Raw genomic sequence first — 18,269 nt, forward strand, 5'->3', positions numbered from 1 at the left:
ATGGGGCCTTGCTGGGTGACTGGTCACGGTTCCAAAGGTCCAGGGAGACATACATTTCCCTGAGTAGACGCAGTGTTTAGAATTTGCTTTTTAGCACAGATGGGAGCAAATGGCCCAGATAAACATGAGGTAGGTATGTGACGAAATGGAAAGTCCCCCACAGGAAAGAGACATGCATGGCACAGAAATGGAGCTCTTTGTTTTCTTTGAGAAATTAAGATAGAAGGAGGAGGAGGGGGAGGAGGAGGAAGAGAAGGAGGAGGAGGAGGAAGGGGTGGAGGAGGAGGAGGAGGAGAAAGAGAAGGAGGAGGAGGGGAAAGGAGCGAAGGAGGAGGAGGAGGAGGAGGAAGAGGATGAGGACAGAAGAAGAAGAGGGGGGAGGAGGAGAGGGAGGGGAGGGAGGTGCAGCTTCTGAGCACAGGGGCTGAGCCTTCCCCTTTTTCTCCTCCAGCCCAGGGTGTGCCTGGCACAGAGCAAATGCTTGGGGAATATTTGCTGAATAAGCAGTGAAGCCACTAGACCCGAGCGCTGTGCACCCCGGGGCTTGCTGGCGGGTTTGGAGAGGGTCTGGAGGCGGTTGCGGCCCTCCAGCCGTGTGGAGGGAAGGGACCACCATGCTCCGGGAAAGGAGGTGACCCAGCCTTCCTCAGGCTCCTGCACACTCTCCCTCCTATGCAAACGGCTGCTATGAAGTGGGAGGACACGGGGTCATTGGGCACTTGTGGACAGATCGTGGGGCGGTGGGTTTTTTAGTGACAGGAGGAATGGGGGCAGTTACAGGACAACACGCTTGGAGAATCGCAGTTTCAGACAAACGTGGTTGTGAACGTAATTTTGACCTGTGCGTGGCTTTCCTGGGCGTTAGGTGCTCTGTCTTCAGGAAGGTCTCAACTGTGACAGTCCAGTTGTGTGGACGTGAGGTGTGGCCCACAGAGCAGGCTTGGGGGTTCCCGGCTGGGGTGAGCAGCGTGGAGGCAAATCGTAACCCTGACCGGAGTCTCAGGATTTTCTGTCTCCGCTCTTCCACACAGGCACGCTGGCCTTGTCTCAGTTGGCAGGGCTCGAACACTGCCCCTTTGGAGCCAGGCCCCTTGAGACAGGGCTCCACCATCACATCCTTTTCACAGGTGAGAACACTGAAGCCCAGCACATGCAGTGACGAGATTGAGGTGGCCCAGGTGAGTCATGCGGGGCAAGGACAGGTCTTGGACCAAACTCCAATGTGCAATGGCCTGAGGGTTAGGTGTGCGGTGGGCGGGCCGTACAGAGCTTGGATGCGAGGTATGCACAGGTATGTACATCCTCTCACAAGGCAGATGGAGCCAGGAGGCCAAGGTCAGAGAAGGAGAGGGCTGTGGCCAGGCGTGTTCCCCCAGATCGTGGAGGGGTCTTTGTGGAAATCGAGGATCAAGCATACATTGCAGAGTTGGCTGGCTTGATCTGTAGCTTCTATGGCAGGTGGCCTGTTTGCACCCTCTCTCAGGGTGGGGCACCAAAGAGCCACAGCTCCTGAATTTGAACCTAAAAAAGGCCCAGGGGACTGGAGAGGAAGAGCAGATGGGGCCACCCCACTGTGTGACGAGGGTGGTGCCCGGGTCACGACAGTGACGGACTTGCCTATGTAGGGGGTCCTCAGCATTCTCTCGCATGGCATCAGGATAACTGAGATAAAAACGGAGCTCAATGTGGGTGGACGGAAGAGCACTCCGTCTGAGATAAGGCCTGTTCACGCCTGGCGCATAAGAGGAGCCAGACACGCTATTTTAAAACAACCTGTCTGTGCCTCATGGCCCCTGGGTGGTGCAAATGGTTTGAACTTGACTACTAACCTCAAGGTTGGTGGTTCAAACCCAACTGGTGGGACCTGGTAATATACTTCTGTAAAGATTACAGCCAAGGAACCCCCATGGAGCAGTTCTCTCTGTAACAAGTGGGGTTGTCATGAGTAGGAATTGACTTGACGGCAGTGGGTTTGTTTGGTTTTGTCTTGGGTTTGGTTTATCTATGCACTTGAATTATGGTGTTGCTGAAGAATATGGAATATACCACGGACTTCCAGAAGAATGAACAAATCTGTTTTGGAAAAAGTACAGCCAGAATGCTCCTTAGAAGCGAGGGTGGCGAGACTTTGTCTCACATACTTTGGACAGCTTATCAAGAGGGATCAATCCCTAGAGGAGGACACCGTGCTTGGTAAAGTAGAGGGTCAGCAAAAAAGAGGAAGACCCTCAACGAGATGGGTTGACACAGTGGCTGCAAAATGGGCTCAAGCGTAACAATTGTGAGGACGGCACAGGCCTGGGCAGTGTTTCCTTCTGTTGTACATAGATAGGGTCACTAGGAGTCAGAACCAACTTGATGGCACATAGATAGGGTCACTAGGAGTCAGAACCGACTTGATGGCACCTAACAACAATAACACATCTGGAGTCCCTGGGTGGCACAAATGGTTAATGGCGCAGTTGCTAAGTAAAAGGTTGGAGGTTTAAGTCCACCCAGAGGCACCTTGGAAGAAAAGCCTGGCAATTTACTTCCAAAAAATCAGCCATTGAAAACCCTATGGAGCACAGTTCTACTCTGATGTGCGTGGAGCTGCCAGGAGTCAGAGTCAACTCCATGGAAACCATTGTTTTTATCTGAGCGTTTGCGTTTTGCAGCTTGCTCACAGCCTGCAGGGTGGGAAGGCTCCTCTCATTTTCCTCGATCGTGGGAACCAGCCCCAGGAAGCACCTGGTTGTTCTTCTCGGGCTGGCCAGTGGCGGAGCTGGGATTAGAACCTCCACTTCCAGTTTCAAGTTCAAGCCTCTTTCCTGAGCCTCCAAGGGGCCTACTTAAGAGACAGCCTAACTCCTCTCTAGAGGCGTGGCCAGGGGGGCAGAGGCGTGGGTAGGTGCCGCCCTGGGAGTCACTCATTCAAGGCCCTTCAGGTGGGATGTGGCTTCTGGCAAACTGTCTCAGGAAGCGTCCAAAGACTGCCATCTAAACGGGCTCGTCTTCCTGCTCTCTGCCGCAGGGGCCACAGGAAAGTGGTCCTGTGCAAAGCCTGCAGCGGCGATGCCTTCAACCAGGTGACATCCGCAGATCCCGGAGGTCAGCAGCGGCTGCCGTGTGAATTGAACACTCCAGTTCCCAGGCTCCGAGCTTCACTGTGTCCTGGGCAGAGACCGTCCAGATGCTTGGATCTCTCACATCAGATTTCCACCAAAGACTGGATGTCAGGACTCTTGTGGCAAGACTGAAATTAACTGCTTATTTCAGGAGGGACTGCAGGAGGGACAAGGTCGTGTTGGGAAGCACGCGGGAGACAGAAATAAATGGGATGGCGGAGAGTTGAATCACAATTCCTGAGGGCTGGGGGATGGTGTGCTGTTTGATTGAGAAACAGAAGCAACTCTTTGAAGTCAAGCACAGCCCTAGGAGTGGGCACAAGGAGGGGGTGACTGGGGAGCGAGAGGAGGGGCATTTATGGGTGATCCGCTATGGGAAAGACAGGGGCAGGGGGCAGAGTTTGGAGAAGTGAAGGATAGTGAAGACACAGGGAAGGAATTCTTACCCCAAGGCAGTGGCCCTGCTAACTCCAGGTGTTGCTTCTCTTGTTTGCAATTGCAATCCCTCTGCCTCCACCCATGCCCCCCAGAAGAAGCACAATACTATGCATCGATTTTTAAAACCCAAGTGAATGAAAAAACTAGCAGTACTTCAATATTACTGCTACAGTGGAACTTCCACCTCTAGGGAGTGGTTGTTATATGTGCTTGCTCTGGGTTAGAAGAAAACCAAACCAAACCCATTGCCATCGAGTCGATTCCCACTCATAGCGGCCCTGTAGGACAGAGTAGAACTGCCTCATAGGCTTTCCAAGGAGCGGCTGGTGGATTCGAACTGCGTAGCTTTTCGTTAGCAGCCAAGCTATTAACTACTGCGCCACCAAGGCTTCCCCTGGGTTAGGGTAATTTGTTGCATCAATTATTTTGTAGTATGGTGATAAGAATGAACAGGCTCCAAGCGCACACTGCTCACTCAGTAATCAGCCGTTTGTAGTTTGCTGAAGGCAAACCCACGCAAGTTAACGGAAGCATCACTAATCTGGAACAAGCAGAATCATGTTTCACCTGAGCTGATGCTGGGTGCAGGGCACGGCCTCCCCTGGGAAGTGCGCCCACGCTCACGGGTGTTTACCTACGCCCACTTCCTGATCTCAGAAGTACAGAGGACAATTAAAGGATGCCCCAAGGAATCCATCAAACAAACCCCGAACATGGAACGTTCTACGTGACAACAAGATCTCTTAAAAAAATTAATATCATGCAACCGAAAAGGGAGAAGGTCCTTTTCTAGCCTACAAGAAACTCAGACAAGTGTAATATGGAGCCTTAATTTGATTCTAGTTATTTAAAAAATCACCTGTAAAGATATTTTAATAATTGGCTTTTCTATGCTATTAGGAATTTATTGTAAATTTTATCAAACCATTCTTACAAAAATGGTATTGTGCTTATTTTCTGTAGAAAGAGACCAAAGCCTTTGGTACACGATGGCTGTAATTTAGTTTGAAATGGGTCAGCCATTCATGTGTGCGCGTGCGTAGTTATGTGTGTACATCTGTACACTAATGGTAAATACGGCAAAATTTCAAAAACTGTTTCATCTAAGTGGCGTGAGAGTCTTCATTGCAATCTACCTTCTACTTTCCTGTATTTTAAATTTTTTCATAATATAAAGTTAAAGATAAAATAAATGATCATTTGCTTTATTTTTTGAATGACCCCCAAATTACCCTGGAGATAATTGGAGGCAAATTAAGTTTTTACCAAACGAGGATCAGTAGTCAGGGTTGGACATCCTTAAGGATCCTCCAATCTGTTACTTTCTCTTCAGGCTGCAAAACCACACTCCTCCCTGTAAGGACCACTGCAGTTTTTTCTATAGATGGGGCTACAGGGTGATGTCTGTTGGGGAGTGGCTGCAGGGGCAGAAGAGGGCACTGTGGATGTTGCTGACTGGCAGAGTGGAGACAGCCTGAAGTTCCCGCCAGCCCAGCACTGCCCCACCCAAAGGTGCTCTCCTGAGGGCGGTAAACCCAGCCGTCCACATCATGTCCTTAGAAGGAGTCTCCTGGGCTTGCCAGGACTAGATAGCCACCTCTGACCCAGGAACATGTCCCCAAGAAGACGGACGATGGCAGGTCCTGGTGGGGGGAGAGCAGGGGAAAGAGGCAGCGGGGGTGCTCACAGAGTCCCCTCATTTTCAGTGAAGGGAGCTCCTAGCCTCAGGCAACAGGAGTGTGCAGGGCGTCTGCTTGACATGAGCAGAAGACAAGCTCTCGAGGGTAGAGACAGTGGAGAGAATAGAAGGGAGGCAGCCTCGCCAAGGACAGGGCATCTGGGGCTGGAACACATGGGACTCCATGAGCCAGACAGATGGAATGAAGACCCTGAGCAAGAGTGAGGAAATGAGGACCCCCAAGCTGGGCTGATGAAATGGGGACCCTGAGATGGGCTGACAAAATGGGGACCCTGAGCTGGGTTGATGAAATGGGGACCCTGAGCTATGCTGATGAAATGGGGGCTCTGAGCCAGGCTGACGGAGGGGGCCCTGAGGCAGGCTGACGGAGCTAAGCCTGGAGGTCCAGACCAAGTCTGAGCAGATGTGGCTACGTGTAGAACTAGGGTCTGCTGGGCATCTGGGTGATCTCAGCCCAGTGTGGGTGACCTGGGACAGAGGTAGGAAGCACCATCTCTCCAGGTGCTAGAAGCTGCCAGAGGCTCTGCCTGGCTGGGGCAGGCCTGGGACCCAGGAAGGAAAAGCCGGGTCCCCAGAAGGAGATCGTCAAGGATCCCACAAGTGGCCCACTGGGGGCCTTGAATCTGCACCCTCGCCTGGCCCATACCCCAGGGAGGGTTACCGGGCACCCCCAGCCCTGTGGGGCTGTGAGGTGCTCTGGCCACATTCCTGCAACTTGTGGGGACCCTTGGAAGGGCCGAATGCATCTCTGAGCTCAGGGTGCAGAGGGAGGTGGGTCATGCCCACTGTGGAGTCACTCTGAGGACTACTCCTACCCACTGGGGCTTCTCAGACTCTCTGACACCCTCTCTGACTACAGTTTCTTCCCAAGTGCCCCATGGAGCTGACATCTGGTGTGCGCCTATGAGAGGAGACATGGCTGCATTGGGGGCCGTCGGTGTTGGTGGCCTGAGGCCTGTGGAAGAAGCCCAGAAGCCTGCATCTGTGCCAGCAGCAATGGGCAGGGGTGACCGTGACTGGGCGTTGGCAATGCTCTGTGGTGGGCAGTGAGAATCCTGGGTGAGCCCGGCCTCAACACCCCTTTTGCATGGAGTGAGGGCAAGGATGGTCTCCTCTGAGATGTCCGAAGGCAACATTTTGATGCTGCCACCCAGGAGGTACATTATTAGCACCCCAAAAGCCCTCCATCTCCCATGGGCGAATTCTTCCCAATGCAAGGTGCAGAGCCATCTCGCAGGTCCCTGGGGCCCTATTCTTGGGGATTGTTTTCTTTAGTCGTCTTGAAGTCAGAAGAATTTAAATGACATTCGTTTCTGGGCATCAGCCCTTCTCTCTTGGGTGGGGAAGCAGGGAGAACAAGCATTTGCCTCCATCCACAAAGCAGGCCCTCCTCTTCCAGCATGAGGCCCGTCGCTGTCTCCCAGGGCCTCTGCAGCCTTCTAGAGTCCCTGAGGTGCAGTGGGACCCTACCTGGCCCTCCTCCACCCACTGGGGGAGGAATTCCCTGGACTGTTCCCTCTGCTCAGCTTCTAATTAGAACTATGTGGATGCTGTGTGCAGGGCAGTCTGGGACCCCCCATAGGGCTGGGTTTGCAGTCACAGAAAATTCCAGTAAGAAGGAGCGGGCAGGGGCTGGCTACTGCAAAGGGAGGCAGTAAGGTATAAAGGCTTCACTAAGGTGAGCCGTGAGGTCAGACGTGGAGGCTTCCAGCTGGATCTGCGGCTCTGGACTGACCAGTGGGTCCCTGAGGGTCCACACAGTTTCATAACCATGTACGCTCTGGGGGCTGTGGCTGGAAGCACCTGTGCACGTCTTCCTGGTACCACCGAGCCACGTGGAGATGAAGCCCAGGTGGCCACTGTCGCTCCGCCTGTCTGGACCAGGCATTTATAAAGTATGCATCCCAGACGCTCCAAATCTCACCTTCTTGGTAGCCCAGGAGGGTGGAGGTGTGGTCACCCAGGAACAGCCCTGTCAGCTCTTCTTTAGGACTCTTTTATATCACAAAGCCGGTGTTCTTCCAAGTTAGAAAAATCAGTGACTTCTACTAAATCACGTGGCTGGAGAGCACGTGTCACTCAAAAAGAGATGATTAAAAGCCACAAGCCCTTCCGCCACAAATGTACCGAGCAGCGAGTGAGCCCTAAGCCAGCAGCGAGCGAGCCCTAAGCCAGCAGCTCACTGACCAACGCAACCTCAGGTTGACTTCGGACACGCACTTTGAGTTCCCTTCCATGGCCCCAGGCCTCAGGCCCAGCCATAGCCTACATCCTTGGGCTCCCAGGCCAGGGCGTTCGGAGGCCTCTGGAGGTGGCCTTTGGGGGCTGGGCTGCACACTGGTCCAGCAGAGGGGTCTGTGGTCACCCGCCCCGGCCCGGCAGCTCCCACTCTGTAGGATGGACGCCATCACCCTCGGAGGGTTCAGTGGGACCAGGTCGAGATGGACGCAGGGAGGGCTGGCTGGTACTTTTCCCAGCGCCTTCTCACACTCAGAGAAGGGAGCTCCACCTTGAGGAGGACTGTCTGCTCTGCCCTGCCCCCAGTCAGTTTCATCCTTGGGGAGACTCCCAGCACAGGGACAGGACGCCTGAGTCTTGGACGGTAGGTGCCTCTCTGGAGCTGGTCAGACGAGGCAGAGCCTGAGCCTCTCACTCCAACCACCAGGACCCCAGGAGTGTGTGTGGCCGTTGGCCATCCCCACCCTCCGGCCAGGCCCCTGCACCATCTGCGCCCCCACTCTCTCCCACAGGGGGTCAAGGAGAAGCTGGCGGCGGTGCCCTGTGCAGCGTGTGCCTGTCCTGCCCACGGCCGCCTGCTGGGTGGCCTTCACCAGCCCCTGCCCCCCAGATGTCTCCTCTACTGCTGTGAATGGGGTGGGAGCCCAGTGGGGAGTGCCCACTTGGGACCTGGGTGTGACTCTGTTGTTTATACCCAGGGGTACTGGAGCACCCCAGCCTGCCCTCCCCCACCCTGCCTTGGGCCTGCCCCCCTTGCCCCATGGACTCTGGGGTCTGCCCTCCCCCGCCCTGCTGTGGGCCTGCCCCGCTTGCCCAGTGGACCCTGGGGTCTACCGTCCCTTACCCTGCTGTGGACATGTCTCCTCTCCATGGACCCCCGGTCTGCCCTCCAGTGGGCCTGCCCCCCAAGGCCCATGGACCCCGGGTCTGCCTTCCAGTGGGCCTGCCCCCCTTGCCCTGTGGATCCTGGGGTCTGCCCTCCGGTGGGCCTGCCCCCCTCGCCCCGTGGCCCCGGCCCTACCTCCTCCGTGGCTCTGGCAGAGGTAGGGGAAGCGCCACACATTGCCGAGCCCCACGCAGAAGCCCACGCAGGTGAGCATGTACTGCGCCTTATTGTCCCACTTGGGCCGGGAAGAGGCATCCTGCGCCTCGATGGTCTCCAGCTCAGCCAGGGACGGGATGCGGTCCTCCAGGCCGGGGTTGGGCAGCACGAGCCTCACCATGGTGGTCTCTGGCTGGCTCACAGTGCAGGCAGGGCAGCAATGAGCAGGGGCAAATGTCTGCTGCCCGGCTCCCTGGTCCTTTATAGACAACCTTTGGCACCTCACCCCAGCACCTGGGCCGAAAGAAAGCGTCAGCAGATCTGCAGGGGCAAGTCTGCAGGACTGTTTATGCCTTATCTGCAAGGTGCCCACGCCCACCCACGGGGCCAAGGAGCCACCAGCTGTCATGAAAGGCCACTAGCAGGAAGGGCAGCCCCTCCCTGTCTGGATGCACTCACAGGTGTGCAGCCCCCCATCCCCCCACCATTTAGGCCACAGGGAGGCCGCTCCAGTCGCAGGAGAGAGATCAAGGCAAACAGACCATATCTGCTGGCCCTCTGGCAAGCCAGTTTGCAGTCTGCATGGCTGCTGGGCTCAGCGGGACGCTGGCTCCTCCACCCGCCCCCAGCCCCTTGGAGCCTCCCCTGCAGTCCCGGCCACACCTCCACCTGCCCAGAGAGAGAGGCTGCCCTGGAGGGCTGGGTGGGGAGACTCCCTACTCCTGTCCCCAGACCAAGGGAAGGATTGGAGCCCTGACCCCTGTGAGCAGCCCTGCTGTTCACAGGGAACCGGCTTGGCCTAGCCCCTTCCGGCCTGAGTGCTGGGCTCTGAAGAGCTCCTCAGACAGCCCTGGTTCCCGCCAGTGTCCAGGGACACCCAGGGCCACTTCAGATCCCACCTGAAAGCACCCCAAGTGGGACCTCAGGCTGGGCCTACAGCACCTTAGTTCATCATGGGAACCCAGATGGCCAGCCCAGACTGTTCCCATTGGCTTTTCCGGGAGCACTAGACACTGTCCGAGGACTCATTGGGACCTGCTGCCTCTCAGGGTGACCCTGGGTGACGGAGCACCCTGATGGGGCTGCCCCTAGCTGGGCACTGGGACACACAATAGGAGACTGGGGTCCTGACCCCACTGAGTGGAGAGGACAGCCAGGGAGACACACTGGAAGCCAGCTGTACAGTCAGAGAGCAGTGCGTCCTCTCTGGGGGTGACCACGGGGCCGGGGAGAGGTCGACAGAGACAGTGGGCCCATCCCCAGACCAGAAGCAGAGAGGGCTTTCATGCACTGAGCTTTTGGTGCAGTGGTTGGGATGGGGGTCCCCCCTATCTGGCCTCTGTGCCATCTGTCCCAGCTGCCCCCACGCCTTCCACATGATCAGCTGGCCACCCAGCAGGACTGTGCACCCCCATTCCCAAGAAGTCTCCCCTCCAGGAGCTCTCTCCCTAGGGCCGCCATCCAGCCATCAGGGGTCAGCTCTTGTGAGCGACCCCCAGCCCCCTCCTGCACTGGGTCCCTTCCAAGCCCTTGGCCCCCCTAGAATAGATCAGCTTTGTGATGTCTGTGGCTTATCTGTCTCATTAGCGGTCTGCAGCAGTGGGGATGGAGGATACTGGCCACAGGCTGGACTGTCAGCCCCCGGGGGCCCAGCGCTGTCCAGCCAGAGGTCAGGGTTGGTTCACACTGATGTTCATTTGAATAATCGAGGTGAAGGGGGGAAATCAGGGATAAGGAGGTTAAGGAGCCTGACCTTTGCCCCAGGACTGTGGGGAGCTGGGAAAGGGTAGAGGCAGAAAGGAAGCGTGGTGGGCTTTGCATTAAGGAACATCTATCCGGCTCTGGGTCGGATTGGAGGGAAGATGAGGCAAGGACAGGAGACCCAAGAGAGACGAGGCTAGCCGTGGGGGTGGGGGAGCGGGGGTACTGAGGGGAGAGACAGGGAAGTTTGGAGAAGGGCAGGCCGAGCCCATGTGTTTCAGAACAGAACCAAGTTCCATAAGGTTTTCAACGGCTGATTTTTCAGAAGTAGATACCAGGCCTTTCTTCTGAGGCATCTCTGGGTAGATTCAAACCTCCAGTCTTTCAGTTAGCAGCCAAGCATGTAAACTGTTTGCACCACCCAGGAATTCCAACCCAAACCAATACCCTCACGTCAGCTAGAAAAAGGGCTCAGTGCAAAAGCTAGCAGAAATGCTGGATGAAGAAGTGATATCAGTGGGTGACAGCCCCAAGTAGGTTGAAAACTCAAGGACGCCCTGGACTTGGCTGCCAATTTACTAGCCTGCTGAGAGAGGGGGTTCGGGTGAAATGCTAGTACCATTCCTTCCTGCTACAGAACTACAGCTGAGCGTGGCTGCCAGCCAGGCACGGAGCAGAGGACAGTGAGATTGAAGCTGGGGTCCTCTATCTCCTGTCAGTTCTGGTCTCACTGCCTGGTGGCACAATGAACTAACTCTGAGATTCTGTCACTGCTTCTATGAGGCCACAGTCTCCTAGGCTGTCCGTGGTCTCCTGGGCCATCCGTGGTTTCCTGGGCCACCTGTGGTCTCTTGGATGTCCGTCATCTCCTGGGGTGTCTGTGGTCTCCTGAGTCGTCCGTGGTCTTACGGGGCTTTCGTGGTCTCATGGGGCACCCATGGTCTCATGGGGCATCTGTGGTCTCCTGGGGTGTCTGTGGTCTTCTGGGTTGTCCATGGTCTCATAAGGCAACCATGGTCTCATGGACCATCTGTGGTGTTATGGGCCATCCGTGGTCTCCTGGGCCGTCCATGCTCTTCTGGGACATCTGTGGTCTCCTGGGCCATCTGGTCACCTGGGCTTTCCATGATCTCCTGGGATGTCCATAGCATCCCTTTGCTAGCTGAAGGAGGCCACTGGGACCTTGGTGACTCTCAGATGTAGGAACAGATACAGTGCTGCACGCTGTACAGAGTAGAGAGAGACTGCCTCTGGGCACGGAGGCCAAGCATGAGACCACGGAGCTGAGCAAACACTGTCACAGCCTCAAAGTGATGGATTTGCATCCCCGCTTCCAGCTCAGAATCCTTCCTCGGCTCCAGTGTCACCCACGGAGAAGGCTGACCTCCCCTCCCTTGCTCCAGCCCACCAGCCCCTCCTAGTCCTTGAACACTGCAGGCCCACACTTGTTTTAGGGCCTTTGCTTGGCCTGGAGCCCTCTGCCCGGAGCTCTCTTTCACAGTGTCCACTTGACTGGCTCCCTCCCGCCTCCCAGCCTTTGCCCAAACTTTACCTGATCACCTGGTCTCCCACTTAACACTGCAGCCTGCTCTCCCTGCCCCCTTCTCTACTCCTTGCTCTTCACTCCATCCATCTCTCCACTTTTCTTTTCTCGTACCATTCTTTCCCTCTAACAGGCTATGCATTTTATTTAGTTGTTTATATTCTCTCTTCCCTTCTAGGCTGTAAGAACCACCAGGACATTCATCTTTGTTCCTTTGTTTACTGATAAGATCTGAGCCCTGAGAACAGTGCCTGATGCCTCATAAGCTCTCAGTCAATATTTGTGGGTGTTGAATGAGTGGAGGAGCTAGCAGACCTGTCATGCCATCCATAGATCCGGGACAATCTGTAGAGGGGCTGCCCTCACCAATGCAGCTTGCTCGGCTGGAGGTGTGGGAGCCAGGACTAGGGGCACGGGACCACGTGTCTGGGGCATCAATGGTCTCGTAGGCTGTCCACGGCATTCCGTTTGCTGGCTGAAAGAGGTCTCCGAGACCTTGGTGATGTCCTTCCTCTTCTGTCTGTCACTCAGTTTTCTGATTTTCAGATGCCCAGCACAAGGAGCCAGTGATTGAGTTTTGAGATGTGAAAACCATCTGGGCAGTGGATTGTAGGCCTCCTGGAACAGGGGGAAATGGAAAGTCACCCTCGTGGTCCTTCCTTCGCAGACAGCTATCCAGGGACCACATCTGTGATCTTCCTGGCAAATGTCAAATTCCCCTCCAAAATGCAGGAACAGTCAGGGAAATAGAAGAACTAACTTGATTAGCCATTTGTTCTTACTAGAATTGTATTTGAAAATAATGAGAAGGCGTAAGGCCAGTAAAAACGTGGTAAACCCACCATATCCCCCTGTCCCAGAGTCAAGGGCCCTGAGACTTAATGTAGCTGAGCTGTCTACAAAGTTCAGGGACAACTATGCCTCGCTGGAGGCGAGAGAGGTAACTTGCGGGCAAATTTTGAAAAGTTTCATTCGTTCATAGTGAATACGCAAAATGGAGTTGATGCTGGAAGCTATGCCACTGGTATTTCAAATCCCAGCAGGGTCATTCATGGTGGACAGGTTTCAGAGGAGCTTCCAGACTAAGAGACTAGCAAGAAAGGCCTGGTTATCTACTTCCAAAAATCAGCCAATGAAAGCCTTATGGATCACAACCAAATATTGCCTGACTCACTTGCTTTGGACATGTCTTCAGGAAGTATCATCAGTCTCTGAGGAGAACATCATGTTTGGTGAAGTAAAGGGCCATTGAGGGCAAAGGAGATCCCCAGTGAGATGAATTGGCACAACAACTGTGACAATGAATTTGAACATGTTGGTGACTGTGAAAATCATGCAGAATTGGGCAACATTTCATTCTTTTGTGCTTAAGGTCTCCATGAGTTGGAGTCGACTTGAAGGTAGCTAGCTACCTACCTACCTGCCTACTTACCTATCAACCTACCTATCTACTAATCTACCTACTTACCTAACTACCACCTACCTATCTACCTACCTACCCATCCATCCATCCATCCATCCATCCATCCGTCCATCCATCCATCCATCTGCTTATCTATCTGATATATACACTCATCAGTTGAAATTATACCGACTGCGCATTATTGTTACTTAATGAATTTTTCTTTTATTAAAAATTTTCTTTAAATATCATTTTAATGTTATCAGCAAAAGTATTCAGCATACTGGATATACCATAATTTATTATAGAAAATTTCCCTAATGCTGGCCTTTCTGTTTTTGATTTTTCCCCATTATAAATATCGCTGTGGTAAACGTATTTGAATATGCGTCTTTTTGTTATTGTTTCACAGTTTGGTGAATTTTCACAAAGTGAGCACATCCATGTAACAATAACCCAGGTCATGAGACAGAACATTCCAGAACCACAGAATCCCCTGCTCTTTCCCAAGCCCTATGCTCCCTACCCCAAAGAAACCATTATCTAGAAGTCTGAAATCCTAGCTTAGTTTTCCCTACTCTTGAACAAAGTTAAAGCATACAGTCTATACCTTTTGTTTCTAGCTTCCTTTACTCAATATTACGTTTATAAGATACACCATGGTGGTTTATGAGCATTCGTTCATATATTTCCATTACTGTGCAGTATTCCGGGGTATGGCTGTGCCACCATTTGTTCATCTGTTCTACTGTTGCAGGACAAGCATCCAATTGGTGGCCATTTAACCAGTGCTGTTACGAACATCTGTACTTGTTTCTTGGCACACATCAGTCGGTGTTTCTGCTGGATACATACATACCCAGGAGTGGAATTGCTGGATCCTAGGACTTGCCTTATATGCAAGTGAAAGCTGGACAACAAACAAGGAAGACTGAAGAATTGACACATTTGAATTGTGTTGGTGAAGAATATTGAATACCATGGACTGCTAAAAGAATGAACAAATCTGTCTTGGAAAATGTACAACCAGAATGCTCCTTAGAAGCAAGGATGCAAGACCACATCTCGCATACTTTGGACATGTTATCAGGAGGGACTAGTCCTTGGAGAAGGACATCATGCTTGGTAAAGTAGGGAGTCAACAAAAAAGAGGAAGACCCTCAAGGAGATGGAATGACACAGTGGCTGCAACAATGCGGTCAAGCATAGCAACAATTGTGAGGATGGTGCGGGACTGGGCAGTGTTTCGTTCAGTGGTACATAGGGTTGCTATGAGTCAGAACCGACTTGATGGCACCTAACAACAGCAACAACAGGGCATGCATATGTTGAACTTGAAAACATCTTTCAAGAGTAGTTGAACCAATTATTCCCCTCCTCCATCCCAAGCAAAGTATGAGAGTTCCAATTGCTCCAAACCTTTACCAACTGTAGGGTGAAAAATTAACTTTACCCAAAGAATTTGGCCTTTGTCCCCGGTTTCTGGAACGTAACCCCTAAATCCTGGGAGTTTCCTAAGTGATTGAAGTGTCTGTTATCCATGGAGGGCTCCAGGCCATACCTGATAGTTTATGCTAGGTGACCCATGGTGGTGGCTGGCCACTCCAGAAAGACCCACCATATGATCAACTCGACTTCCAGAAAAGGAGAAGGGAGTGGCTGGAGACTGAGGTCAATCACATGGCCAATGATTCAATCAATTATGCTTGCATAATGAAATCCCAATAAAAACTCTGGACACTAAAGCTCAGGTGAGCTTTCCTGATGGACAATTTATCGATGTGTTTGGAGGATGACATGTCCTGACTCCACAGGGAGAGATACAGAAGGTCTGTGTTTGGGCACTCCACCCCAGACCTCGCCCTGTGCAGCTCTTCTTTCATGACCTTTTCACCGTAATACAACTGAAATCATAAGTATAGCGCTTCCTGAGTTCTGTGAATCCTTCTAGCGAATTATCGAATACTACGGTATAGTGGGACCCCTCAAGTTTGTAACTAATTGGTCAGAAATGAAGGTGTCTTGGGGACTCCCAAGCTTGCAGCTGGTGTCCTGAGAAAGTAGTCAGACCCTCCAAATTTGTAGTCAGGTGGCCCTGGGGACCCAAAAGCTTGTGACTGGTGTTTGAGGTGAGGGAAGTCTTGTGGGTGACTCTGCCCTTAACCTGTGAAAGCCAATACAGCTCCAGGTAGTTACTGTCAGAGTTGAACTACATTGCACCAAACTTGATGTCATCTACTGTTTAAAATGTTAGCCTTTGTGGCCAGGGCATAGCGGAATCCCATCATTGTTTTAGTTTGTATTTCCCTGATGACCAAAGCTGATGAGAACCATCCATATGTTCAATAGCCATTCAGCTCTCCTCTGGTGAAATGCCTGTTTAAATGCCTTTTTCTATTGTAATGGCTGGCTTTTTTTTTTTTTTCATGAAAAAATATGGAAAGTTTTATGAATTTGTGTGTCATCCTTGCTCAGGGGCCATGCTAATCTTTTCTGTATCGTTCCAATTTTAGTCTACGTGCTACTGAAGTGAGTACATGCCCTTTCTTAATCTGTAGGGCATGTTAATAAATTCTGAAATGCAGTCAAAGGACAAACATCTCCTACTTAATAGCTTGCTTTTCCACTCTCTCTCTCTCTTTTAAATTTTATTAATTTTGTTGTTGTTGTTGAGAATATGCACCGCAGAGCACACACCAATTCAACATTGCCGACATGTACAATTCAGTGACATTGATTACATTCTTTGAGTTGTGCAAACATTCTCACCCTCCTTTCCCAAATTGTTCCCCCCAGTTAATGTAAACTCACTGCCTCCTAAGGTTCTTAGCTAATTTTTTGAGTTGCTGTTGTTGATTCAATCCCATATAGATGGTTCTTAAAAGAGCACAATGCTCAAGGCAGACATTTCTTACTAGTGAAGTTAAGCTATTGTTTGGTGTTAAGAAGACTTCAGGGGACATTTTTGGCTTAAGATTTAAAGATTCTCTCAAGGTAATAGCTTCCACTCTCTTCATGGTGCCTCTTGATGGACAGAAGCCCCTAATTTTAATGTAGTCCAGTTCATCTATTGTTTGCTTTATAGTTATTGCTTTTTGTGTCCTTTAAAAAATTTTTTTGCTTAGTCAAGGTCCTGAAGATCTCTCTTATGGTTTCTTCCAGAAGCCTTATGATTTTACCTTAGACTTAGAAATCAACAATTCACTTGGAGCTGTTTTGTATACGTAGTGTGAAGTAGCTGTCAAGATTGCTAAATTCGTTAAGTTAAAAAAGGTATTAAAAATTGTACCAGAAAGGTTATTATTGAACCCTCCTATGAAGGGGATTAGTTGCAGTGATTAAAGCCATCGACTGCTAACTGAAAGGTCGGCGGTTCAAAACCACCAGTGACAGTCTGGCTCCGTAGAGATTTACAGCCTTGGAAACCCGATGGGGTTGCTATGAGTCAGAATCGACTTGACAGCAGTGGATTTTTGGTTTTATGAATGGGACTTACATCCTTAATCAAACAATTTTGTGTTTTTGCCTGCCAGATTTTTATATGGGCCGCATGGTCAGTTTTAGATATTTTACACATTAGTGTTATAGGAAGTAGCCTTTGAAATCAGCGGCAAACGGTGATACATTAGTTAGGATAAGCTGGGTTATGCTGCAGTAACCAAACCAAAAACCAAACCCGTTGCCCTCGAGTCAATTCCGACTCATAGCAACCCTATAGGATAGAGTAGAACTGCCCCATAGGGTTTCCAAGGAGCGGCTGGTGGATTCAAGCTGCCAACCTCTTGGTTAGCAGCTGAGCTCTTAACCACTGTGCCTACAGGGCTCCTGCTGCAGTGACAGTCATCCCCAAATTTCCATGGTTCAAGATGACAGGGGTTCGTTTCTTGCTCACGTAAAGTTCCCGCAGGTTGGGGTGACCCTCCAGAGGAGCTGCACCTCCACATTCGCCTGTGTGTCCACGATGCTAAGGCTGAGGAGGGAGAGGTGGAAACTTGGGGATCACCTCCAGAGCACTTCTGCCTTACGGCAACACACGCCATTTCTGCTCCCGTTCCATGGGCCAAAGCAACTCACACGCCCACCTGTTACTTTAAGAGGCAAGGAAGTGCAATCCTGTTGTGGCCTGAAAGGAAGAGAACTAGAAACAGTGGTGAGATGACCCAATAATGACCAGGAGGGACAACAGATGGCCAAGCACAGTGAGGCCAGCGTGTTGGCCTCTACGGCCCCACTCAGGCTGTGTCCTCCTTAGGACAAAGGATGGGGCCCAGGGCTGATGAACCTTCTGGGCATCTTCACAGAGAAGACCAATACAGCAGGAAGCTGGGCTCAGCCTCTTGGCCTATACCCACACACTCTGCTGCCCTGCTACCTCTGAGCCTGTGGTTCTTTCCTGTCCTCCCAAGGGCACCGGGGGGAGCAGTGGGCAGTATGAGAGCCGAGGCTGTTGAGGGACAGGCCATCCAGTGAGGGTGGGGGCTGCCGACAGCCTCTCCTCTAGATGGGTGGCCCTCATACTCTGTCACCACCCTTGACACCCTGGTGTGACCATCTGGAGTCTCCTGCTCCCATCCTCGCCTCATACAGCCAAGGCTGCAGCTCAGAGTACAACTCTGGTTTTCTTTCTTCTTTATTGTGTGCGTATGTGTGTGTGTGTGTTTAAATAATATTTTATTGTGTTTTCAGTGAAAGTTTACACAGTCAATTAGGTCCCCGTTTGACAATTTCCACACAAGTTGTTCAGTGACGTTAGTTAAACATTTTTCACAATATGTCAACGTTCTCTTTAATTGCGTTCTGGTTGTTCTATTTCCAATACTCCAGTTTCCCTACTCCCTGATCTTCTCATCCTCACATTAGAGTAATTGTTGACCTTTTGGTCTCATAGAGATGGTTTTTTAATGGAGTAGCATACTCACAGGTAGTATCATTTATTTGGTGTGCCAATCTGTATTTCACTAAAAGGTGATCTCCAGGGATAGTTTTGGTTCAAGGTTTAAAGAGTATCTCAGCATGATAGTCTCAGGTAGTCCGCTAGTCCCAGCTGGTCCAGTAAGTCTGGACTTTTTCAGAATCTGAGTTCTGTTCTGTGCTTTCCT

At 51.8% G+C, this 18,269-nt stretch overlaps 1 protein-coding gene and 1 non-coding gene across 3 annotated transcripts in view; both read right to left on the bottom strand.

Annotated features, from left to right (window-relative positions):
• SLC6A19 (solute carrier family 6 member 19) overlaps positions 1-8,738 on the bottom strand; it is a 38,137-nt gene extending 29,399 nt beyond the window's left edge. For both annotated transcript variants that reach the window (XM_012556646.1, XM_004380284.1), the window contains exon 1: positions 8,504-8,738. In XM_012556646.1, coding sequence (XP_012412100.1) covers positions 8,504-8,705 — 202 coding nt within the window. In that variant the 5' untranslated portion in view covers positions 8,706-8,738. The remainder of the gene's footprint in view (positions 1-8,503) is intronic.
• Positions 8,739-15,600: 6,862 nt separating this feature from the next.
• LOC111821241 (U6 spliceosomal RNA) lies at positions 15,601-15,707 on the bottom strand. The gene has a single exon (XR_002824679.1). It is a non-coding gene; the product is annotated as a U6 spliceosomal RNA (small nuclear RNA).
• Between the last annotated feature and the right edge of the window lie 2,562 nt (positions 15,708-18,269).

This window comes from Trichechus manatus, unplaced genomic scaffold (genome assembly GCF_000243295.1).
Source record: "Trichechus manatus latirostris isolate Lorelei unplaced genomic scaffold, TriManLat1.0 scaffold00072, whole genome shotgun sequence".
In the NCBI taxonomy this organism is placed as follows: domain Eukaryota; kingdom Metazoa; phylum Chordata; class Mammalia; order Sirenia; family Trichechidae; genus Trichechus; species Trichechus manatus.